The 26,923-nt window shown below is 27.2% G+C and overlaps 2 protein-coding genes across 19 annotated transcripts in view; both read right to left on the reverse strand.

Annotated features, from left to right (window-relative positions):
* Positions 1–889: 889 nt before the first annotated feature.
* On the reverse strand, positions 890–4,780 carry LOC107993308 (PRL-1 phosphatase). Its single transcript, XM_062080817.1, has 4 exons — positions 4,647–4,780; positions 4,438–4,569; positions 4,177–4,343; positions 890–4,090 (listed from the first exon to the last, which is right to left on the reverse strand). Exons 1-4 carry the CDS (start codon positions 4,761–4,763, stop codon positions 3,979–3,981), a joined length of 528 nt encoding a protein of 175 aa, XP_061936801.1. The 5' UTR covers positions 4,764–4,780; the 3' UTR covers positions 890–3,978.
* LOC107998865 (solute carrier organic anion transporter family member 3A1) overlaps positions 4,642–26,923 on the reverse strand; it is a 113,390-nt gene continuing 91,108 nt past the window's right edge. For 14 of the 18 annotated variants that reach the window (XM_062080813.1, XM_062080805.1, XM_062080812.1 and 11 more), the window contains 2 exons: positions 5,204–5,527; positions 4,642–5,130 (listed from right to left, as the gene is read on the reverse strand). The gene's annotated coding sequence lies outside the window, so the exon portion shown is untranslated. Of the gene's footprint in view, positions 5,131–5,203; positions 5,528–24,559; positions 25,391–26,923 lie in introns of all 18 variants that reach the window. The other 4 variants (XM_062080799.1, XM_062080811.1, XM_062080810.1 and 1 more) reach the window with 1 other exon arrangement.

Raw genomic sequence — 26,923 nt, forward strand, 5'->3', positions numbered from 1 at the left:
TTATTATTTTCTCTCTTTGTTATATTAGTTTAATTTGTGGCACTCTAGAGATGGCGCTGATTTCCTAATTTTTATTCTATCTCTATCTTTCTCTTTATTTGTTCTTGTCTATATTAATTTTTTTTTATAATAATCTGAATATAACGATTTTTATCCTATCTCTACCACAAACAAAATATTTCATGGGATGTTAATTGAACACACATTCATTATTTCTCTTCCAAAACTACAATGTGCCTTAATCTTTAATATAAAAAATATAGATATTACATTTTTAGTTTTACAATGTATCTCTACAATGTCAACCTCGTAAAACAATATATCCTGATATAATACTCGATAACAACGAATTTAAACAAATAAAAGCCCAATAATAAATGAAATAAGAAAAAATTTTGAAGTAATTTATCAAAAAATGATTTATTTATAAAATTATTGAAATTTAATTTTAATTTCAACTATTACTAACATTGCAATCTTAATTTGAATCGAATTAATAACGTTGCAAATAATACTAAAATGAATTTAAGAGGATCCTAGAATGTCTCTACGAGGCATGGGACAAAAGTATATATCGAACGTTAAATTTATTTTATATCTTGTCTGCAATTTAATACTTTTGTTTTTCGTTGATTGACATTGATTGATTGAGACAACGGTATAATTAAAATAACTTCATTAAGATAAAGATAAGACATAATGGCATAAAATCTTAGCTTATTACGAAACTTTGTCAGAATACAATATATTCATGTAAAATGAATACATAAAATATATCGATTTAGATCATAATTATTACATATTATTATTATTATTATTATAAATATTTCTAATTTTGCAAAAAAGAGAAAAGATGGAAAAAAATAGTTATTTTAAATAAACAATTCCATTTGTTTGCAAAAGAAAGATCGCAAAGAGATATTTTATTTTGGCAACGCATCAGACATATATGTAAGTGATACATCACAAAATATTTCTTCACAAAACGACTTCCATTCTTTTTTATTTCATTACTGATGTTTTACAATATAACAAAATTCTTCATTTAATTTAATCAATTAATACAGCAGTAGGTAGGAAATTACATTAACAAATCAAATATTTAATAATAGTAATTCTTGTTTAAATTGCGCTAACTCGTTAAATTTATTTTTTGCATAATCGATTCGAAAGGAGTGACTGTTCTTACTTCATTACGTCGGTTCAAAATAGAGGATTTCTTTGCTACCTAAGTTGTTCCTGTTCTTGTTATTCACATGAATTGAAACATTTTCTTTTTAACATAAAATAAAATCATCGTATGAAACGATTTTCTCAATCGCTATTTATAAAATTATAACGATTAAACTAAATATCTCGTGCTTTTATGGATTATTTTTTTTTCAAAAAAATAAAATAAAATTTGATATAGCGTTTCGATTCAATTCTTCGAGAATAAAAGTTTTTTTTCTTCTTCTAATACTCTGTGACTACGCGAAATAGTAAATATTCAGATCAAAATATGTCTCTAAATATAATTTTAAATAAGATCTACGAATGCCCATTGATTATTCGATTTAAAAATGTGGGCTCTAACCTTGAAAAGATTTTTAAATGTCATTTTCACAGGTAGCACGTTTTCAATAAGCCCAATCATTAATCCCTTCTAATTTTCGATTTTTTTTCGCAAAAAATGTATCACAGACAAAATATGTTCACTCATATACGTAATTACTTCACTACAATGAAGTATAACCGCTTGAAGAAGTGAATCGACGTGCAAAATTAATTTTCATATGATAAAAATTCGTTGGTAACTTTTTCAATCAATTGCTAGGTATACCTAATTAAAGTATCAATATCTTACTTTAAAAAAAAATCATATTCAAAAAGAAGAAATAAAGAACATTTCACCGATTATGATAATTGTTACAATAACCTACGGAGAAAAAAAATTGAATAATTAAAAGATTATTGAATTTCGGATCTAAGGCTCGATAATTTTTCTTTTTTTTTACGAATATCCCTCGTCCCATCCTCTGGTAAAAAATATTGCAGTTTTTTTTTAACATTACAAAAAAGGAGCTGTACCAGGTTCAAATTTCATTTCGAGTCTGCGATTACGGTGAATGTACAACAGTTATACATGATACTTAAAAATTATGCACAAAAAGGACGAATATTTTATCATTGGCATATCATGCAATTTATCATTAGTCAATAATCTCGTAGAAAAACGTCATTTAAGATTCTTATACACTAATCATCAAAAATGGAGAAAAAAAAAAAATACAAACATCGACTATGATAATTCATCACATCACTCTTGTATACAACCATTGCTATAAGCACAAGAAACGATTATAAACACAATTCCATGTATCATAATACATACAAAAACGTACATTCACATTAAATCGTCAGACTTATGAAATGATCTAAGTATTACATTCATTAGTTTAGGAGCGAATTTTTTTTCTATCTTTTGAACACAGTTTAGTGTGGCGTACAGCATCACCGACAATTTTACCAAAATTGCGAATACGATTACAATATATGCTTCACACAAAATGCGTATGCAGCTTTTTAAAATTTATCGAATAAAAGTGGATGTTTTAAAAAATTTTGGTGAAATTGCCGTTAAGCTACGATAAAAGTGATATATAACTCTGGAGTGATTTTCTTTCTTCACTTTGTTTCGCAATATTCGTTATTTCAAGTTAACGCAGATTCCAAGTCCAGTAAGAGTTAAGAACACTCATCAATTCGGCATGCCACTGGAAATGCAACGCAATTTTTCTTTCATTTAAGAGTTATATTTTAAAAATTAATGTTTACAAATTTTAAATACCTGTACACTTTTATTAAATCGTTTTATTTTATACAAATTTCAGTTTTTTTTACAAGTGTGGTAAGTATATGAAAATATATGTCATAAGTTCAACATTGATTTCTAACAATGTATATTAAATTTGATTTAATAGTATAAAATAGAAAACAGTGTTACACACTGATTCAATGTCTATTACATCTATTTTTATAAACTGAATTAAATTAATAAGTTGTACAAATTTATTTTTTTGTAACAGAGATAACATGTACTAACCACACTTTGTTAAAGATTTATGTTTTTAATACATACTATTCCAACAATTGCAAAAAAAATTTATTAGTATATGTTTAAATTCTGTTTTTCTTTGCTTATGTTATATGCAAAACATCTGCAAAAAATATGTCACATATGTTTCAATCACAATTTAAAAGTAAATATATTGAATTACTTAAAACTGTAGTTGATAGGATATTTATTCATTCTGGGAAATGTGAGATTTTTTTATTGCACTAATTCTCTAAATAGCTAAATTTGATGATGGCTGGATACAATTGCAATACCAAAGGAACTATTTTTATTAAAAATCATATTATTCCAAAGATGCTTGCTCCAACCATCTTTAAAATATGTCGCATAAATAAGGTATTAACTATGTTCAGAAATTAATTATCAACATTATATGTCTTATTTTATTGGACCAAGTAAATGCAGCCTTCTAGAATACTTGTACGCAATAATCTTAAATGAGGTACTAAGTATTATTATAAAACGTATAAGTTGATCCAATTTTTTATTTATTATACAAATGATCAGATCCATTAAAATTTTATTACTATATATATCACGTTTAGAAGGCTTTCTCTGTTCTATAGCATGTAATATTAATTTAGTATCAAAAATAAATACAAAAATTTCATAAAAGAAAAGTGCAAACAATTATATGTAATTTATTTTTATTTTAAATTGTTTCATTTACGCTGGAAAATCAAATAATGCAAAATATACCATTAAAATTGTTTTATAAGTGGTTCGGTTGCATTTCCATTGATAGGCCAGATTCAGAACAGAGTCAATACAGTATGTCTCTTGTTATCAGGCGCGAAAACCTATACAATTAGGTATACCAATCAGTATGAATTAGTAACTTTTTAAAGAAATCGTTTGATCTATTGGACGCAGCAGGAGTTTTTTTGTCCATTTTTGAGCTTCAACCGAGACTTGGGACGATATTTCTCAAGATAGGCCAGCTGCTTTGAATTGATGGCTCCTCGTCTTTTGCTAGATAAATAAATATCATTTTTATAATTATAACATAAAATAAATATATATGAAAGCTAAGGAAATTCAAATATATATATACTTACTCCCTAATTAACGCGACTGCATCTTCGTATTTTAATCCCAACTCAATAAGAGCAAGTGCAACTAAGACCGGTGCTCTACCAAGTCCTGCGACACAATGTACTGCCACACATGCATCTGGAGATTCGCGGAATCGATTTTTTAGCAATTCAAACCATTCATCAATAACCTGAAAATCGGTAAAAATTTAATTATGTTAAAATCTAATGATTTCTATAATGTTATTTTAAAAATTTCTAAGATATCATATAAAATAATAATACTTCGTTTGGTGGAAATGTGCCATCATCAAATACCAAATCTATAACATTGATCCCTTCTGCTTTAAGTTCTTCAATTTTGTACGTTGGTTCACAGACCCTCACTACTTCTTTCACATTGTGCTTTTTTAATTCCTATTTAAAAAAAAATCATTCTATTTATATTGATTTTCATCAATAAGATTTATTTTTAAAATAAACAAGAAACATACTTGAATAAAAGTATGAATGGTCTGATCATTGGGCCGATCAGTAATGAGGAACTTCATGTTTTTGTATTCGATCTCGGCGGGCTCCGGTCTGATATCCTTCACCCTCATGTTGCTCATTTCCTTTTGGACAACAAGTGGTGTAAAACTCCTACTTTTTTATCGTTTTAACTTTAATGTTTTTAATAATTTTGTACGACACTGTTTCTCTTTATTTTTGCAATTTTTGCCACACTATCAAGCAACAAAGGCTGAATTTGACAACTTAGCCCATAGATGTCAGTCTTATAAAGTTATTTCTCATTTAACTAATTGAATACTTTGTTATTTTTTTACAGAGGACAGAACAATGGGTTTACATGTAGACCTCGAGAAGGGTTGTTAAGGTGCAAATTTCACTGAAGGGGTGAGGGCTACGTTACATTAGGCGTTGTTGATATGCGATTGATTCCCACTTGGGATCCTTGACTATGATTCGGAAGATAATCTGAAAAGAGACAAGTGTTAATGTTAATTTTTGAAAATTTTATATTATGCGTAACAAAAATAGTAAATCTTACCTATTTGGCACTGGGTGCGCCTGGATCAGGTGCGCTCAGTAACTACAATGCTTGCATTTAATATTGTAAATTAACAATTGATTCTATTTAATTCTTCTATGTTTTGCGTGATGACTAGCTGATGATTTTCTGACTTTGAGGCAATGATCCCAATATTATAAAAATTTTTTTTGCCTGATTAAGATGTTTTTTCCTTTTCTTTTTTAATAGTACCTAGCAAATTCTAGGGTATTTGGGCGTGTCTCTCTACTTGTGTTGAGCCTGGCAGTATTCTGCACTATCCAGCTGAAACTCCATGTATGTGAGGATGCACTCACCAGGAAACTGTAACATAAATACATAATTTGATTATTAATTATTTCATTTTATTTATTTTTTTAAAGGTTTAAAACTTTTTTCAAAGAATTATTTTCATAAAAGTAACCAATTAATTTGATATGAATATAGGTTAGGTCTACGATATTAAACGTATCTTACATATTTTTAAGAAAATATGAATATAAAATAATAAACCTAATAATTATAACGAAGACTATATTTTGAGACATTATAAGATATTTTTGTTTTATTTGCAATAAGAAAGAGATTATAATTGTGAACGTTTGACACGTGCCAAACCTTGCGCCAATTTTCGCAATTATCTATTGTAAGCAATAAATATTTAATAAAATTCTCACCCGGAAAATTGTAAACAATTGTGATAATACTTTGCCACGATAATTCATTACGAACACTCGGCAGAAGAAATTTATTTCACTGAGAAAAAATGTGTTCGACCACGCAAATTCCAGAGGATCTGCGTTGTCATAATGACATTAGTCGACATCTCGAAGCTCGAGTAAAATCGATTAGAGGTAAAGCTTACATACCAAACTAGTATAATGTGTACTATGTATATTATTTTAGAAAATTCTAGTTAGCTATTTTTATTAATTGATTAATATTTCTAATAAAAAAAAGATTAAATTTATAAAAAAAATTATATTTGAAAGAAATATAATTATAAAAAAAATTATACAAATTAAAACAAATTATAATTATTTATTTACAATTTAGTTATATATAATAAAACAATAATGTTTAAAAGGGAAAAAAAACATTGATTATCATGTTAAAAATATTTTTTAAATTTATCAGTGGCGCTAATCGCATAATCGCGTTGTCTATATAATAGTATTCAAACATTTCAATTAGTATCAAAGAATTTTTCCTTTATCTTTGGCACGAATATTTTGTATAGATGCCAAACGAAACAGATAGTTTAAATGCAAAGAAGTTTTCGTTCATTTTATGCATTAAGTTTTTTAGAAATATTAATTGTCTAGGTCAACATTTCGAGGACAAAATTACCTACCGAGATATCTTTATATCTTTACATACGCAAAATTTAATTAAATGAATCTTTTCGAAATGAATTCTTTTAACAATTCAATCTACTTTGATATGTTTTATTTTGATAATTTTTAATTAAAAATTTTTCATTCGAATATGAACATATTCATTAGCTAATACATATAAATAAAAAAATTATATTACATTTATTTTCTACTAGATTTTACTAACAGAAAATATATGAAAAAACTATACGAATAATTTCTTAAGTAAAAAGTAGTGTTACAAAATTGTGTTTCAAACCTTTTTCCCGTAATTGATGTTCATCAAGTATCAGATTTGTATTGGATTAAAGTTCAATTAAATATTTTTATCCACTGTTTCTATTACAAGAACTTTACAATTATCAAACACTTAGAATTTCTTTTTTCTTTTTTTTTTTTTTTTTTTTTTTTTGCGCGCGCGAAAACCCGGTTGTTTATTCGAGCGATGAATTACGTCGGTATCGCGCAATGGAAATGAGTTCGACTAACAGTCGTCTCTTTACGAACGTTTGTGAATTTGAAGCGCACATCGAATAAATATAGGCGTCGATACTTCGGGGGACACGACGAATGACGCCGCGTCTTTCCGTCAGGATGTCGAGACGATTTACGAAATCTCTTTTTACGTAACGAAAGCTTCCGAAGAAGACGCCGGTCACATCTCGAACTGCGATGACGGATAGGAAAAAGTGAGAGCGCTCGGATCGACGTACCGGAATAACCAGAATAATTGGCAGCCGGTACACGACCAACCATCAACGCGACTCCACACTTTGCAATATGATGTTTCAAGGTTAAATCTATATTGCGAACCCTTTATGTTGATTATTCAATTGACCTCAGTTCCTTTAACTTTCTCAATTGATAATGAAAAGGCAGCGATTCTTACATCAATTTCTATTGCATGAATGAGATTAATTTATATTTGTCTATACTATGCTTGTGAATATCTGATACTACTCGTTGATTTAAAATATCTGTATCTATTATACATGATATATGTTAGCGTCGTAAATTAACGATGGTGACTAAAAAGCTATATTTATCGAATAGATAAAGTATAAATAAAAATGTTTATTAAAAAACTAATATACATATATTTTTAAATCAAATATATAATGTATGCGCGTGCAATGTTTAAATTATTATCATAATATATGAATTAAAAAAGATAATATTAAAAATTTGAATAAGATTGAAACGTAAAAAGGAATAGTTTTTAAAATTTTTTATTATAATTATATCTTATAAATCTGCCATTTTAGAACATTAGGAATAAAAAATATTCATATATAAATCGATCCTCCTATCTATTCTATTCTCAATAATACTTTAATATCAAAACTGAAATCCACGAAAGATTTCGAATTCGATAATGAAATTATTATTTGTGAAAATATCATTTCGAAAAATAGTGTAATTTATCCATTTTACAAAATATAATATTCAAGAAATTAAAAACTTTTTTAAAATTAATAAAAAACCTTCAACAAGTGTTCGTTAAATGAACATTATTTACAAACATCGATTAATTATTTTCATAATAAGCAAAAATTTCAATAAAATCTTCACGATATATCGGTTTAGAAAACACTGTTCAAATAACCACATCTGGAAAATTCGAAGATCAACTTCATGATAAATATTAATCGCGATACGTACATAAAATCCGCTTTGCTCTCGTTCAAAAAACGGAAGTTCTTATCGCCCATCGATTTTTATCGGATCACGACCGAGTTGATAAACGGAGGGGCAGAAAAAAAAGGAAAAGAATGTACTTCCACGAAGGGTGGCTCGATGAAAAATAGAAGCGTGAAAAGACGAACGTACTTCGCAGAAGATTTTCATTTAATTTATGCGCTCGTGGCGCACATACACGAACCAATTACAATACATAATTCGACCACGTGCCGCGTTTGATTTATCTTTATCAAATAGGGAACACCTGTATCCACTCTGCGTGCTTCATTGAATTTACACGTTGTTTTCCTGCGATAATGTTACATCCTATTCCATGCTTAGATATACAGTCAGATTAGATATACAATCAAGATTCTTTTAATTGAAAAAAATGTGAGTCAATCGATTGGATAAACCTTTTTTTAATCCGTTATTGGTTACGAATCCGTTATTGTTTCAAATGGTATCAGTTAAAATGCTTGATCGAGATTTTAATTATAATATTCATGAATACTTTTAAAGAGATATGATTAAAATAAAAAAATGTTGAAAAATATTATTGTAAAAAATTGGTAATACAAATTGTAAAAAATTTATATTTATATAATTGTAAAGAATTTATAAGATTATTGAAAAATTGAAAGGATTCGTAATTAGGAAGAGTATGATTGTATTAACCAAATGAAAAAATTAGTGATTAAAAATATAATATGGAGATATTTCGAAATTTAATTATTTGATTTTTGTTATTCGATTGTTTTGAATCAAATAAATAATAAGAAAGAAATTATATTGGAACAATTGAATCAATTTTATCAAATTGAAAGACTATTATTAAAAAGCTAATTTAAAAGATAAGGTTTCGAGATAATTACATTTGAACTATCTTCCATATCTTATAAGCTTTGAATTAATAAATTACATTTTTAAGAAATGCAAGAAAGGAACTCTTCAAATATTTACTTACAATGGGATATCCTCTTTAAAGATAATAAACGATTTTATAATATTATTATAATTCTTAAAAATTATTGCCACAACGAATAATATAATTAGAATTTAATTTAATAATTAAAATAATAATATAATTAAAATTTTTACTTATTATTTTACTCTGCAAATATTCGATTATTCGCTTGATTAATTATTCTCATTTAATTACCGATATATGTTTTAATTCATTATTGTGACCGATGTTTAATATTTGATACATCGTAATGGGTTGTGTATCGAGCTTGTGTATTAATAATTGAAAACGGATAAACTGATCTATGGAAGAGAATTTGATAAAATGAACAAAAAAATATATATAATATATCAAATTACATTACATATTACCAGATAAGTGTAAATCTTTTTCCATATTTTATAAATTATTGTTACGTATTAAATGAATTAAATTTTATTAAATAAAGAATAATAATACAAAAAAGACTTTTCCATCAAATATTCCACCTGATTTAATCACAGTTTGTTAAAGTTTGGATGGTGTACAAGGAGTTTGAATTGGCAATAAACAGAAGAACCTAGTAGGCTGTATTGTCTCTTGGGATTTTTCCCTTTTTTTAAAGGGCAAATGAAAAGTTATCAAGTTATAACCACAGCTGTAAAAAAAGCCGAACGTCAAGAAAGTTGTTTCGAAAGAAAATATATAAAACCACAAAAATACAATTTTAAATGCAGATTGCATTACAAGCAAAGACAACAATAGAATATATTATAGAAAAAATAAACGATAATATCTATTTAAACCTTAGAAATCATTTTTTACAAATTCAGACTTAATATAGAAAAATAAAAAATTTACAAATATTCGGTTTCCTTATATCCTTATATCATCTTTGAGTCAATTTTCCATAGAAGATGAAAAATATTAAAAAAAATTCCAATTATATTATAATTGACAACGATTATTATGATTTAATAACGATTAATAATTAAAATATTCGAATTCCTACAAAGATCAATATAATCAATTTGCTATTTTTTATGCGTTGGCATCTCCAACTCGAAAAGTAAGCTAATTAATCAAAATTTCATCTCGGCTAGGAATCACGAACTACTTGAAATGTTTTTTCCTAGCCACGGTTGGAACTTGTGCAATTTTCCTATCGTAAATTATACACATCTTTTTATTGGTAATTGATAAGAAAACTGTACGCATTAAGCCACTAGTTATGTAACGTTTGCAAATGGAAACTATTTAACGAGAATTGTTATTGCAAGTTGATTTTATAGGCGACTTGATGCATCACAGGTTGAATTGATGGATTTATCGTGTTTATGGAATTTAGATTTTTGTTTGCGTGCAATATATGTTATTATCTTATGAGTTTTTTCAGCTTTTGCATATCTATATTTAAGTCTTATAACAAGCAAACGTGACCTAATTTTTCTATGCGAAATTTTTTATTTCCAAAATTATTTTTATAACGCCTAAGTAAGAAAAATACAGGATCAGTGTTTATTCAAATGAAATCTTTTTATATTTAAAATCCTATTATACTCTTTATTTTCTATGATAATATTATTTAAAATAATTACATATTTAGTAAATATTTTCATTCTCGAGTAAAATAATTTTTTTACTTTATTTGCTGTGATTATTTTTATAGATCATTTCATAAAGAATAATTAACTTCCAATTTCCTAGGAATTTAAAATAACATTAAAGAGTAAAGATCAGTTAATTATTCAAATATCCAAGTCTCGATTTTAATCACTTTTAAGATCGACTGAATTCATACGTGCTAAATAAATTTATCTTTCATTTGAATACCGATCCTTGAATATCTGACTATTGATTTCTTTGTTAAAGTTAGCAAATCTGCGTTTATACATTCAGATAAAAGACGAGAGATCCAAAGATAAATGCAGATAAGTAGAGATAAAAATATACAAAAAAAAATTACTATTCGTGGACTAAAAAGCAAATTTTCATTTTTGCATAAAAATTCATAATTTACTAATAACATATTTAAATTTCTAAGTTGTTGCTCATTCGACAATTAATTATTCGAGGAATCGGTTCGTTAAACTTTCAGAAATGCCAACGAATATTTCACGCACAGAATCACACTTTATATACGTCTTGGTGTCTTCGACCCCGAATTGCTCGAACTATTACTCATCACTCTCTTGTGGGACACGAAAAAAAAAAAAAAATTACGAGTTCCTCGAAAACTCACGTCATTCGTACAAAAGACATTAATGGTCGTTCAAATTAATTTCATCGTTCCATTTTTCTCTAATGTAACATGGGATGCATGAATATACCAAATGGTTATAAATTTCAGAAGAATTTTTCATAAAAGTGAAATTATTTGAAAACTAACCTCTTTGTAAGAAACCATTATATAATGATTACATTACATTACATAATGTTTTATAAAAAATATTTTTTCTTTTTATGAATATCATAATTTATAATAATTATATCGTAGTAGTACACTTTTATATTTGACATTATCATATATCAAATATATAAACACGCGTGACATACAACAAAGTGCATTAACAATATTAACACCCTGAAAAAAGTAATAATTAAATATTCTTGCAGTGGACGAAGGCATACAAACAATTTAGTTATTTAATATACACATTATTAAATAGATAAAATATTCCACTGTAAGAATTTTTGCATAAAAATGACTCGATTGGTAATTTCTTCAAATGAAATTTTCTTTTCTTTTTTTTCAATATCTCAAATCATTTTGCATCGTTGATCTGTCATCAGCTCGCAGAAAGACAATACACGAAAACGTGCACGAAAGGATTAACCAGCAATAAGTCACGAATGGTGGAGGAAGATGTGACCTTGATGCGGGTATGCAATCTCGATCCAAACCGTATCATGGATGATGGCGCCATTGGTTCAGCCCCTGAAGGCGCCAAGAGTGACGCAAAACGGGGAAGATTGGTCGGTGTCGTTAAGTATTGCCAGAGAATTTTAACGATCGGCAAGGATGGAAAATCGGCTGATCGGCCTTTGAACGACGTAGTTCGAGAAATAAATTTCATTACCAGCCAATAGGCCGATAACCAAATCTCTTTTTCCATGCCATTGATAAAATTATTAAGGCTAAATATAGTTGCGATAGAAGTTTCGTCACGATTGATTTTTCTCTCTCTCTCTTTCTCTATCTCTCTCCTTCTTCTCCTTTTTTTTTTATTCTCGTTGTTTCTATCAGTAAGTTTTTATCGCCCAACTTGCAAAGAGAACGTCTTATTTTCGATGATGTTTGAACGATGGATTAATTTTTGTTCCTTCTGGTTATGATTAAAACAAAAATCTATTTCAAAATCGAACTTTGTTCAAGATTCTTTTATATTTCGTTTTCATTATCCACGTTTCTAAAAATTTAATGAGTTAATAAATTAAAGGGTTAATATTTAATTTAAAGATTAATTTTTACAATTCTCGTGATATTGTTATTCGCTATTATTCCATTAAATTATTTGTTAAACACAAATGAGACTTGCCCATCCCATCTACCACTCTGTTTCCCGCGCAATAAACAATTATTTGCATTTCACCAAGATTCTGTTGGCAAATCACGCGAAACAAACGAATTCTGGCCCACGTTATTATAGAAATTCGATCATTGGATTGCAATTGATTTATTTTTTTTTTCTTCCCCACGAATGCTTGGCTTTTAATTGTGTAAATAATCGAGTAATTTTCAACGTGGTCGTTGTTTGTTCTCGTGCATCTGAAAATTGTATTGCGTTAAAATTATTTCAAACAATCGGCACGTGGATATTTATTAATATGCATCATGATCATGTTCAATATTATCGAAAGTAAAATATTAAAATGAGGCCTCGTTGTTAAATTGAATTATTATTTCTACCGCAAATTATATTATTTAAAACAATTTGTTCAGGAAATTAATATAATTTATGTAGAAGATATTAAAGAATTTAATACTGTTTAATTAAAAGTCAAATAATTCGATCTAATGATTTTAAGAAACAATAAATACGTGCCAAAAAAGGAGCATTTTTATTTTTTATTCACTCATTCATTTAAAGGTTAATTCTTCAAATAAAATATGAATTTTGAAAAAAATATAATTATTACCACTGTATCGAAACAATTATTTATTTGAACGAATAATTTAAATAATGCAAGTATTTAACTTAAAATATTAAGTACTTACATTAATTCTTTACATTCAAACGAATAAAAATGTATGATGAACCTCGATATCGTCGATATCCTCAAACAAGAGGCGGGAAGAAATAAATAAGAAAATCACCTCCACAAGTTTTCATTCAGGAAAAAATTCACATAGAAATTTTCCACGTAACACAGTTTGGAAACAAGCCACTTCATACTTGGTTGAGCCTTGTTTGTACGTGCTTCGTAACTAAACTCGTTGGCTAAGCGCAAGACAAATGCATAAATTCGAGCCGAATTCAATGATGGGATGGCAAATAGAATTTTATTTACCGTTTCCATGCTTAAGCTGTCAGTAAGCGGTGCACTTAATCTCCCTGTCAGCGTTTTCGCTGTGAAAGATATTTTAAGCTTGACCAGCCAACTTTAAATATAGGAGTATTCCGACCGGCTGTTTACCATTTAAGTTTCGCTTTTAAGCCGTCAACTTTTCCTCCCCTTACTTCGTCTCATTCTGAAATTTCTTTCACAAAGACATTTCTGTCTTTCTCATTCATTTTCTTAATTGACTCTCCACTTGTAACATTATTTATATATAATTCAAGTTTTAATATGAAAATTTTAAATTTTACTGTTTTAAAAATATATAAATTCAGAATGGAATGATTATTCTAACTTTCATTTGTATGTGTGTGTGAAAATTGATAACGTAATTTAATTTGGAAGGAATATATGAAGATTGGCTATTGATTATGATAATATGAAAATCAATGCATTTTGAGGAAGAGAAATTACAGAAATTCAAATAATAATCTTTTATGTAAATTTTGTGAATATATAAACTCTTGTGAATATTTTCGATAAGAATAGTACGGATTAATTAAACTCGCTTTTAATAATTTCAATTTTCTAAGAGAAAAGAAAGATCAGCCTTGTGGATCCCCAAATTGGCAATAGAGCAATTTGGCAAAGAGCTCGAAACCCACGCTACAAACTAAGAGAAAAATGTTCTCGTTGTTGTGTCATAAGATAATTCGTGTAATTGTCGACACAAGGACATCGTTAAACAACTGATTCATGTTAATAAAATAATACAATTTATTGCAATTTAAAAGTGTACACCGCATTCACTTGCTATACGAATCCAAGATGTTTCAAGAGTATAATGTCTATTCCAGGAATCAATGAAACATTATTATAATTATGTTGTAATGGAAAATCTACTAAATTTGTAATATATTAATAGAGATGAAATATAGAAACTGATAAAAAAAATATTTTATCAAAAATTGAATATTTTTTATAGCTAAAGATTTTTGAATGGCAGTGCAAAGAATAAAAATTTCCATTATAACAATTGTGATTTATTTTTAAAACAAAATCACAAGATGAAAAGAATATAATTCTTTTGAAAATGTGAAATAGAATTCTTTTCTTCAAAAAAGTTTTCTTAAAAAAGGAAAATAATTTTTCCATTTCTTTTCCCATTCTTTGAAGAAAATAAATATATAAAAATAAATATATTTCGAACTTTGATTAAGTTTTTATTCAATTCAAAATCAGATTTAAAATTATTTAACGAAAGAACAATTGTAAAATTATTCAACTACATCTATTTCTATTCTAAAGTGAAATTAATTCACGAGACATTGGACAATGATCTATTTTATTACGAATTCACATATTGATATAGAGTATAGATGATTTTCAAAGGCAATCCAAGTCTCTATACATATTCTTCCGTGCCTTTGTATCCCAGTACCATTCACCAGATCAAGATACATGAAAGAACTGGATGAATGGATGACCAAATAATAATCAAATCGTTCAGTAGCAATTTCCTTTCATTCCTATTGTTTCACTGTTTGAATTAATCTTTGGGACATTGCATACCAAAACATTTAAGACTTTGACATTAATCCACCTGTTGATTCACTACTGTACGAACATTTATTATAAGACTAAAATAGGATGTTTTTGAAAATTATATTTTTATTTCTCCTTATTTAATTAATTGATTTGTAATAATTTTCAAATAATAAATGGTAAATTTATTAATGATGAGAGATAATTATAATGATTCATGAAAATATTTGAGTAAAAATTTAAATTTGTTTTTATATAAAATATAATATATTAGAAATGAAATAATATTTTTATCGACAGGAAATCTCTTTGACAGAATGAAATTTTCATGTTTTGAATTTTGCCTGGAAATCTTTTATGATAAAATAGAGAATTCTAAAAAATTCTATTTTGCATAGAATTATATTTTAAAAATACGAAATATGCACCGAAACTTTGTTAATTTCACTTAATGTGGTTGGAGAGAAAGCACATTTGTTGCTTTATTTATTTGCAATAAATCTCCTCTCTTTAAATTTGAAAGCCATCGATGAACAATGTTATAAATATAACTACTAATACTCTGAAATTTTGTAGATATTACAAAAGTAATATAAATTTAAGAAAGAATAGTACGTCTCCTTTACAAGCGAAGACAAGCAGCTGTTAATTTAAAATCGAAGAGAAAACCGTTCTTCTGATCTTCGATTCGAACTTCCTGTTGCAACGAGATAAGAAAATCGGAACGACTTTCCAGAATTTTGCTTCGTCTCTCGATTCGAGAAAGTCATCGTTGTAGTCAGCGTTCGATCGTACGTTAAACAAGGAAATTCATTGTTAATTATCGCGATACACCAGCCGGTGCAACAAGAGAATTTCATGGAGGAACGTGTAACAATAAACGCGAGACAAGAGAAATCGCGGGTCAAGAGTCATTGCGTGTATCATCTATCGGTGGAGAGTTTATCGACCAACCGAAGGAAGAAAATAGCAATAACCTATTATGGAAAGGAAATTTTCAATGGGAGAACGAAGCTATTCCAATATCGATATGATAGTGTGTTGAACTTTCCTCGATTGTGTGAAAATTAAAATAAAATCTCGTAATTAATTCATTCAAAAAATTCTTAATTCTCGAATTTTCAAACTTACGATAATTTTTGTTTGATTTTCGAAACTCTGGAAATGTTAACATTTTTCTAATATTTCTCTGAATATTCAATATTCAATCCTGTTAGGAAATATTTTAAATTATTAATGGAGTTAAAGAATTTAAAGCCTTTACAAATTAGATGTATCTTTAATTATCAAGATTTATCTACAAGAAAGAATATTTCATGTATTTTCATTTTTTTTTTAAATAGAAATAATTTCACGTTCTCAAATATTCTCCATTAATATTAATGACTTTTTTCATCTATTTATTCACGTGATAGGTAAGAAAAAAGTGTTTCATTAAAATTTTAGAAAAGTTATGAATTATCGCAACGCTGACTGAAAACATTGATTTGAATGTTTAATTTCATTTTTACGATTGTGCAGATAAAATGAGAAAGATAAAATCCAGACCTCGAATTTTCTGTATCTTTTTCTCGATACAGAAGAGACATGTACTGGATTTCATTATGGATGAAATATTAAAGTTTTGTGAAATTTTGTAAAATGAGAAATAAAAAATTTAAGATGAAAAATGATCTATATATTTCTATTATTTACAATAAAAATTTAGAAAAATGCATATCAAAATTCGGTATAATTAAATATTTGCCACAGAAGTAAATAAATAATAAGAATTGTTTAATAAATTATTAACAAGATAATATAATAAAAGAATATTAAGTAAATAAAATAAAGTTTATAAAGATATAGAAACTTAATTTTTAAAAAAAAATAAAAAAAAATGAAATAAAATAAATGAATCATATTATCACATGATATTATCACTCTTATCAATTATGTTGTTCAATTTTATTATTATTATTATCAGAAACGTTTGATGCAAAAGTTTGATGTGCTTCCACGAAATGGAATTACGTTTTATGGAATAAATCTATCAGAGATGAGTCACTTTTCCGATAAAAGTACATTACCTTTATTCCAGAAATATTTCTTACTCATAAAATATCTGCTTGTAAAATTGATTCATTCATGCAATGAATATTATTATTAATAGAATTAATTCAGAAATTTTTTCCCCGATTATTTGATTAAATAAAATAATTTATTAATTATCTTGACAATAATTTCGTATAATTCTAAAAATTGAAATTCATTTATGATAAATAAAAATATAAAAAAAGAAATGATACGAACTCCATTCTTCGAATTTAATACGAGATTCAATGATTGAAATTGAAACTTTCTATGCATATATGAAGTTCTCGTACCTTTTACCTCTGCAAACTTGTTGCACACGTGAATCACACCTTATTCACACAATGTATTCATCAAGCCATCTAACTTTGGCAAATCTCCAACTTTCCAAATATCTTCAAAACCTTTAAAAATCTAAAATGAAATTTTTTTCTTTTGGAACTTTTGGAGTTCTCATTCAGAGTTATGCTAGGAAAAAATATTTAATTAATTTGGGAAATCTAAAATCAATTGTTTTAATCAATTAAAAAAAAGATTCATCTTTCACGTTATTACATATAACAAACAGATTTTAAGAAAATGATTTTCACAAGAAGAATAATTTTCTTGAAAAAAAAAGGATTGCCACAATGTGTTACATGTTTGCGAAACTTCACCAATTCAATTTTCCAGGAATTCTATATTTCAGTGGAAATCGATCATCAGATTTCTCTGTTAACAATGTTGGCCAAAGAATCGTTTTCTTGGAAAACGTGTATATTCTGAATGGCACACATGATCCTGACATTTGGAATATGTTTATTCGAAAATCACATGTTTTAAAATTCATCGATACGTATAAATAATACCAAGACTGTCGAAAATTTGTTGTCTTTTCCACTTATTGATATATATAAAAAGTATACTTGTTGTGTCTCTTCTTTTCTATTCTTTTTTATCGTGCCTATTTCACTTTTAAAGTGAAATTGAACGCAGATTTGCATTGACCTTTATTACCTCTTTTGAACGAAAGAATAATATTCATTAAGATAGAAAGGAAAAAATTAAAAACTTGTATAATTATTTCTTACTAATGAGAAATATTTGCCAGTTCTTCCAAATTTAACGAAAAATAAAGTCTAGTTTCACCAATCGTGATGGGGGAAAAAAATAGAAATGCTAAATATAAATTTATCTACTCGAGTTATATTAATTTTATCATATCTATCGATTAATATTTCATTATTGTCTAAATAATTGTTTAAATAATCGATGTAATCGATTCAATTTAAATCGAATTAAATTTCACAATTCAAAGGAAGTTTACACAAAGAAGCTCGACGATAAGAAGTTTCGTTTAAAAAACAAAAAAAGAAAAAAAATGAATTTCAATCGATATTCAATGGTCAATTAGAGTTGTTTCTGCGATTCTGTCGAGAAATTATGTCATCAGAGGATACCGGAAGCGAAGAAGAAACGGCGTGAACCAGTTTGTGATAACTCGAGAAATCTGAAACGATCGATCTAGTGGCAATATTTTCACGACGACTTATGAAGTTCCAATATCACGCGATATTCGTGTGTTACTATCGAGATTTTTCCATTTCAATGTTTCATTTTAAGTTTTTATTTTTATTTCTTCTTATATTTTATATTCTCTTCTTTAAGTAAAGTTTGAAGTAGAGCTATCAGTTTGTATTGAATATTTTATGCAGGATTTAATTTTTGAAATAATTTAATGGAATATAAATGATCAGTCATAAAATATACATATCAGAAATCTAAGTATAACGATGAATTAAAAAAAGAAAATATATTTGTAGAATGAAAGAAAATTGCTATATTCTACTAGATTTATTATTGGTGGCCAACTATGATAAAAGCTATCTCTATATTTCTTAATATAGCAACTATCTAACGACTATCTATGACGTATTTCTATGAGAAACAATAAAAAAAAGAAGCAAAGCAATATCATACTTGTCATATTGCTTTTTGTGTGTGCCTTCGATTTTGAATTATATCACACACAATATTATTAATCATCATTCATTCTCAAATTATATTTTACAGTCACAAACATTTGTCTGTAATTTTTTATTAATAAATTATTTAATGCATATTTATGCATTTATGAAAAATCTAAATGTGCAAAAATCTAAAAGTGCAAGAAATATATAACAACAAAAATAATATTTAAATTAAATAAATTTTACTACTATTTTAAGTTATGTTTATCTGAAATCATGCTTGAAGTAAAATGTGTTTCTGAAAAATTAATATGAAAATTAACAAAGCTATTAATGCAATTAATTGTATAATATATATAAGATATAATATTGAAAATGATCGTAAATGTTAAAAACATAAAGAAGAATGTAATTTTTCTTTTATACAGCAATAATATTCGTTGCGATGGTTTCTCTCATTACTTTTTTATTTGAACTATTTTCAACTACTTTCTCTTCGCCAATAGTTATGCTAAGAATGACTAGTAGATCACTAAGTTTGATTATTATTGACTAGGTCACCAGAATACTGTTAATAGAATTGCTAGAATTTAATTAAGTTATGCGATTATTAATTGTCATTTATTATTAATCATATGAAGATAAATTAATAACTAATGAAATAATGAAATTCCATTAACAGTTAAAAATCGCAATTATCTTAAATTATTACTATAAGAAATAAAGCTTCGTATCCATTAATTTATTTCTTTATTTATATCTATCCTTTTTATACTTTTTTTTATATTCTTGCAATCAATAATAATTTATCATTTTCAATCTAATTGTATCCTCCTAATCATAAATATTTCAAGTTTAATTTTATTTAATAATAAAATATTTAATATCAATGATTTCTCGTAAATTTTCCTCATTTTCCTCTTCTTCAAAACAAATTTAAAATAGGAGATAAGAGAATTCGAGGAGCATAGCAATCTCGATATAATATCCTAAATATTTCAAACATTTCATTATTACTCAAATTCAATATCCATAAACTGCATAATAAAATTCAAAATCTTAATTTAAACCTATGATCCATCTTCAAGCATAAATATCAAGAAACTGATTTCCATTCGTTAATTGACCAATAATTTACTTCTGTTCTGACGAAACCACGCATTACGTATTACGTAGAAATTGAACGTGCCAATTCACACGTATTATCGTTCGATTCTCAAATCTGTTTACAACTAGACGTTCAACGCCGAGATTTCAGTCGCAAAAGGATTTAATTAATCGTTAATTAAATTATCCGGGAAATAAATGGCAGCCAGACGTTTCTGGAGATCCACATGACAAATTTTAAAGTCGCCAGTGGCACAATTCTCCAATCAATTACATTTCCACGTAATCGGATGCATTCTCGATCTTTCTTCAAGGTTGTCTCTGTCATTAGATGTATTATATACCAATAAATCCAACTTTGAACAAAGAGTCTTTAATATGCAGATATAATTAAAAATTATGTAAATGCATCATCCTGTTTCGTATTGTGTCTAAAATCTATAAAATAGTCATTATTATTCTTTGATATTCGTTTTTCTTTTTTCTTTTATTAAATAAATTAAGATTTGTGAAATTTTTGATAATATTTGAACGAATAAAAGTGTGAAAAGATGAAAGATAAAAAATAAGATTGTGTATTAACAGTGATAATGTTAATAAAATGGTAGTTGTAAAGGATATTAATATATTAGTGGAAATATCTTTGAAGCTGAAACGAATATAAAAATTGCTAATATTTATAAAGTTATGAATCTTATTTATAGATTGGAAAATGACCAAAGAACATGACAGAGAAATGAAATGGAAATTTGTTTCATCTCTTGGATATGCATAAATACTTTTTATCTATAAGCAATTTGAGTTTGTGTAATGGAGAATCATTACGAAATTCAATTCATAAAAAAATTAATAGTTAAAATAGTTAAACGAAATTAAGATGAAAATAAAGCATTTTAAAAATTTTAATGGAAATATTTATTTGATTTTAAATTAAAGAAGTGTCGTGATTTCGCATAATATTGACATGAATGTTGGCCAATTGTTTTATTATATTTAACATTATGAAAAAGTCATGACAAGATAATTTTTCATCCATAAATACATGCAGAATGAATCATATGATTGTAGTAAATCACGTATCTCTTGTTTGAACGAAATTCACATATGAATGTGATTGAGAAAAAAATTTAATTGTGTAATATTTAATTTTTTTCTGATATCATTCCTATAGTAACATAATCTAAATAATATAAATGCATCTTTTGCTTTGAAATTGAATTTTTCAAAGAGAAAAATATTCTCTTATATTTTTAACTTTTCTTGACTTGATTCTCTAATCGTCTTTTTTTTTCTCGATATTTGTTAAAACTAAAATATTAAATGTATAAATTTATTAAGTATTCTTTCTATAATCGAATTATAATCATTATCATTATTATATTATAGTGTAAATCATAACGATTGTAACTATTTTTTATTATTAATTTTTATTATTATTTTAATTAATTTTGAAATTCATTTATCAAATTTTATAGAACTTTCTCAATATTATAAAAGAAAAAAAAAAGAAAGAAAAGCAAAAATTAAAATTTGGAATCGATATTCCTTATAAATTTATCCGATGAAAACACAAGTTTATATAGAAAAAAAATATAATTATAATTGTCTTACGACATGAGCATATTTTAATATTTAATGCAAAAAAAAAAAAGAATAAATTCCGAATATTGCGTAAGACAATCTAAATCGTATGGTTTGCTTTTAACATAAACGAATAAATAAACACGTAATTTGATCGGTAAAACAAGCTCGATAACAGGAAACGTTTACTTTTCACGTTCATCTGGCACCCAGTCGTCAAAACTTTGTACCAAACATGTTACAAGTCGTACAAACTTCAAAACATTTAGAAAAACATTGACCCATTTCGAAAACATTTTACTCAAGCTGCAATGGAACGCGATCCAAATTCTTATTAACCTTCTTGAAATTCGCGAAATTCATTTTAAAAAACATTCCCTCAAAATTCGTACAAAAACGTGACTCAAAGTTTTACCATATCCTTCAAATTATTAATAGCAAATGCGACGAAGTAACAAGAAATTTTGATTTTTTAATTTTTGTTTGATTACTATATTAATTATTAGTATTATTGCGTTATATTAATAATGTATTACATTTTAATATTGATAAAAATAAAACAGTTTTACTATTGATCACATGTCTCTTGATATAAATTCTATTTTAATGAAGGTCAAAGATATTGAGCATTCAAGGCCACTTCCTTTGCTTGGATTGATATCAGAAGTGACCTTATGTCACCTGCATTGAATTACTATTACGTCAACTGCTACATAATTTCCTTGTACAATGTACTACAATTCTTAATCTCAACAATATAATAAAAAATTTATATATTATATATATATACTCATTAACAGTATTAGTTCAGTTTCCTTCTTTTTATATTCTTTCTCAGTAAAAACTTATTTTTTTCTTACCTAAAAGAAAATCATAATGAATCTAAAATAAAAGAAAAAAAAATAAATATTATCTAAATATCAATACATATTTTTAATTAATTTAGTTTTTAAACTTATTTTGAAAGAGAACGAAAAAAATAATAAATCATACAAAATAAAATTTAATATATCTATACATATTTAAGATTTTAGAATTAAATTTTATGCTAATATTTGAAACATTTTATATGTTATATTAACAATCATACTTGTTAAGTGGCATGTCGAGTCATGCACAAGTTCAATGTACTTGAAGAGAAGTTGCACCAATAAAAATAGAAATTTCGGAACGATTATGTTCCAATATTGGACTAATTCGTAACCTCGCTTGATAAATAAAAAAAATACTAAGTGGTAAGCACGTATACTTTCACGTGTCGATTTACTAAAAATGTAAAAAATATTTTACTGAAAGAAAAATCGGTCGATCACGCATGCAGCGACAATGATAGTACACGTACAATATTGAAAAAAATTTTTAGATCATTTATAATAGTAATTTTTATGATAACATCATATTTTTAGAAATGATTATTACACATTGTTATGTGTATAGAAACTAATTTGAAGATAATCTTTTCATTATTATTCATTTTTGATTTATTGTTTAGAATTATTGTACTTTAAGTTAAATGAAACAATTATGGAATGATTTAAAATAAGATATGAAAACATAAATCAAATGTTTGAAATAGCAAAAATACAAAATAAGTTTAGTAAAAATAGAATCACAATTATATAAAATATTGATTTCAAATTAATAAATATATTTATATGTCATTAAATATATATTTTTATATTCATTTAAGGAAATAGAATATTTTTGTTGTTAGTAAAGAAGACTAACAATAAAAACTTTTGCACTGCTGTGGTATACACAAGAGAAAATATGTCGGGACTTGTCTAGAGAAAAAAAAAAAACTAGATGTTGAAAAGGGCGGGAGAAATTGTACAAGCAACGCGCTCTATCCGTGCAACTTGGTTCTTTTTTTGTGGAGTATTCGCAACGAACGAGTCAGAGCGAAAAGAAAAAAAAATGTGTGTTAACGTGTCATCTGATGTGGGAAAAAGCACCACAAAACAAAGTCGAAACAGCCATAATTATGTCTCGTCAAGTGTTTAATCTCTGACTGGGTCATTTCCGACACGAGCGTCAAATGTTTTTATTTTACCTAGCAATAAAATAAACGAAACGAATATAAATATATTTTTAGCAATTCATATAATTTGACTTAATACTATTAATAATAAATTATATTTAATATGAATATTAATTTTCGAAAGAAAAAAAATTTCAAGCATGCGTTCGAAAACTGATCAAATACTTACCGAATGAGATTAATAAGATTCACGAACAACTGTTTAAATACTAACTTGAAGTTATTTTAATATAAAACATGATTTGAAATAAAACTATGAAAATTGCAGTAAATTATATTTACCTATACATATAAATATTCATTAGATATAGAACATTAGAAAGAGGAAAAATCGACGAATGGATTCTATGTTGTAATACATTTTCATTTACACAGGTCACTTAATAATTGTGCTTGCCAAATGCTTACGCTAATGAGAGTTTATAATGCCAAGGAATTCGTGCGACCTGTTTGCCTGTCGCGAGGCGTGAATGGAGCCATCGAATATAATCGAGTGAAAATGTCTACCACGTGACGCGTTTAAGATAGCAAAGAAAGTGTAGCCATGAGAAAACGTACCTTGAGGTCATTTGACGATCCAAACCAACCTCGCCACGGTAAGCAGGTGTATTCAAGTCCTGGTTCCCTGGTGCATACACCAAGTAAAAGACGAAATATGATATTACAATGGGGACGTGAAGTTGCACGTCGCACAGTGAAGTCACATCTTACACACACTCCGTAGCGAACACTGTGTGTTATACACGATTTCACTTCGCGAAGATTCTGTAGCAGGTCATAAAAACACGCTCTCTCTCGACGAGTCCACGTATAGGAAAGAGAAAGAAGGGGGAAGAGAGAAGAAAAAGGATAGACGGACGAGTTAACGATGTTCGACGAACTTCCACCAACTTCACGATGTATAACAACCACTCAGCTCGCGTCTCGAGATTTCGAGATTGGCGCGCGCACACTGAGTTGGCGCGTGGTCAAGCAGCACGTCGAAGTCGAATTCTTTTCAGATTTTACGGACGGTCGTAGACGATGTAAGAGCCGAAAGGCCCACCGAACTCACGGATAAATCGAATATCACGTTCACGTTGTGACGGTCGCATCGAATCTGGGCCAGCAGTAGCGCGGTGATGAAAATAGCACAGCGCCGAGACAGCTTTGCCCTCCTCACGCAGTCGCCCCTCTTTCACTGCCCGTCGCGCGCGCTCTTTCCCTACCACTTCGACCGTGACGCTTCACTTCGTCGTCAGTCGACCAATCAGAGCTCTGCATTCCTTCGTGACGTCATTCCATAGAATAGCGATCGTTTGAAGCAACATGCGAGCGTGAACAACGTGAACACGTTATGAAATCGCTTTCACTCGCTTTAATTTATAATAGCAGATGAAGTGAACTTGACTGAAATAGAGTCGAGAGAAATGAGACCGATTGTAAAATGCTTAACGTCACTCGTATATGGGAAATTATTTGGGAAATTTGCATCATCCAAGAGAGACTTGAATATTTAAATGAGCTGTTTTCCTGGTATTTGCTTAAATCAAAATGTTAAACATTTTTTTATATTAGAGAAATTTAAGTGTAAAATTTTAAAGCGAAACTTCGAAATATGATATTTAAATATTCAGAATAATATATATTATTTGTAAATTTTTATAGAAAGTAAACAGTTATAAAAAATTAAAAAATGATGATTTTATGATTTTCTTTAGGAAGGAAAAAATGCATTATCTTACAATTTACAAAATTGCAAAATTTATACTATTAAATTATCTTCCAAACAATAAAACAATCGAAAGATTCGACTCACAAATATCACTAAGATTTGCCAATACATAAAATACTTAAGATATATGTAATTTTTCTGATTTGCAATAGATCCGACATTGCATCATCTTATTACATATAGCAATCGAAAGATACCATTTCAATGATTGAAATGATTCAATGGTTTATCCATTATAGAAGTGGTTTCAATTGATTTTAAGATATAACGATGAATTGATGATTCAATATAAAAAAATAACTTATTAAAAAAAAAAATATATAAATTTCAATGCATTGAATGAAAAATACAAAAGATACATAACACACTAATCAGTTAAAATTAATATACGAAAAATCTAAAAAAAAAATGAAAGATATACTTATCTTATATTTTAACTTGATTTTTGATAATATTTTTAAATATAACATTCATTGTCATCATGTAAATACGTCTTGAGATAATTATTTGACTAGAAATTATCTTTCAAATCTTCTACAAGTTAGTTATTTAGAATTTCGTTACATTAATTAACAATTTGCATTTCAATCAATGAAATGAATATCAGCTGGCTAATTGATGCAAATTAAGTACAAAATGAATGTTTTAAATTCACGAAACCGGATTCATCGTTTTTCGAATCTGCTTGATCTTCTTTATTGTATCGATCGCTCTTATTTCTTTGAGAAATCGATGGAGATACGTACGACATGTTCGGCATACGATTGATCAAACTAAATAACGCATGACGATTTATCGTTAAGCGATAGATAAGAAACGAACTCAAGAACAAACAAGGTGTACACTGGGAAGATTATATTATATCCTACTCGATGTCTTCTGATATTCATAACACAACTTCTGATATTCATGACACAAATTGCTTAATGAGAATCATATCATATTTAATATGACATTGTAATAAAATATTACAACTTTTTATATAATTGAAATTTTTAAATTCATCATTAAACGAGAGATTCATTTGATTAAAAACCTGCTTAAAAAATTATTACCTTGACTTAATATTACAAAAAGAATAATTATTGAGAAAATATACATTTTTATATTATAATAATCACTAATTATTGAATAATAATATGTTCAATTTTTCAAATTTGGAGTTGTCCCAGATTTAATTGCTATTTGTCAATAATTTATTGACTTAT

Source organism: Apis cerana, linkage group LG10, assembly GCF_029169275.1.
Source record: "Apis cerana isolate GH-2021 linkage group LG10, AcerK_1.0, whole genome shotgun sequence".
Lineage (NCBI taxonomy): Eukaryota > Metazoa > Arthropoda > Insecta > Hymenoptera > Apidae > Apis > Apis cerana.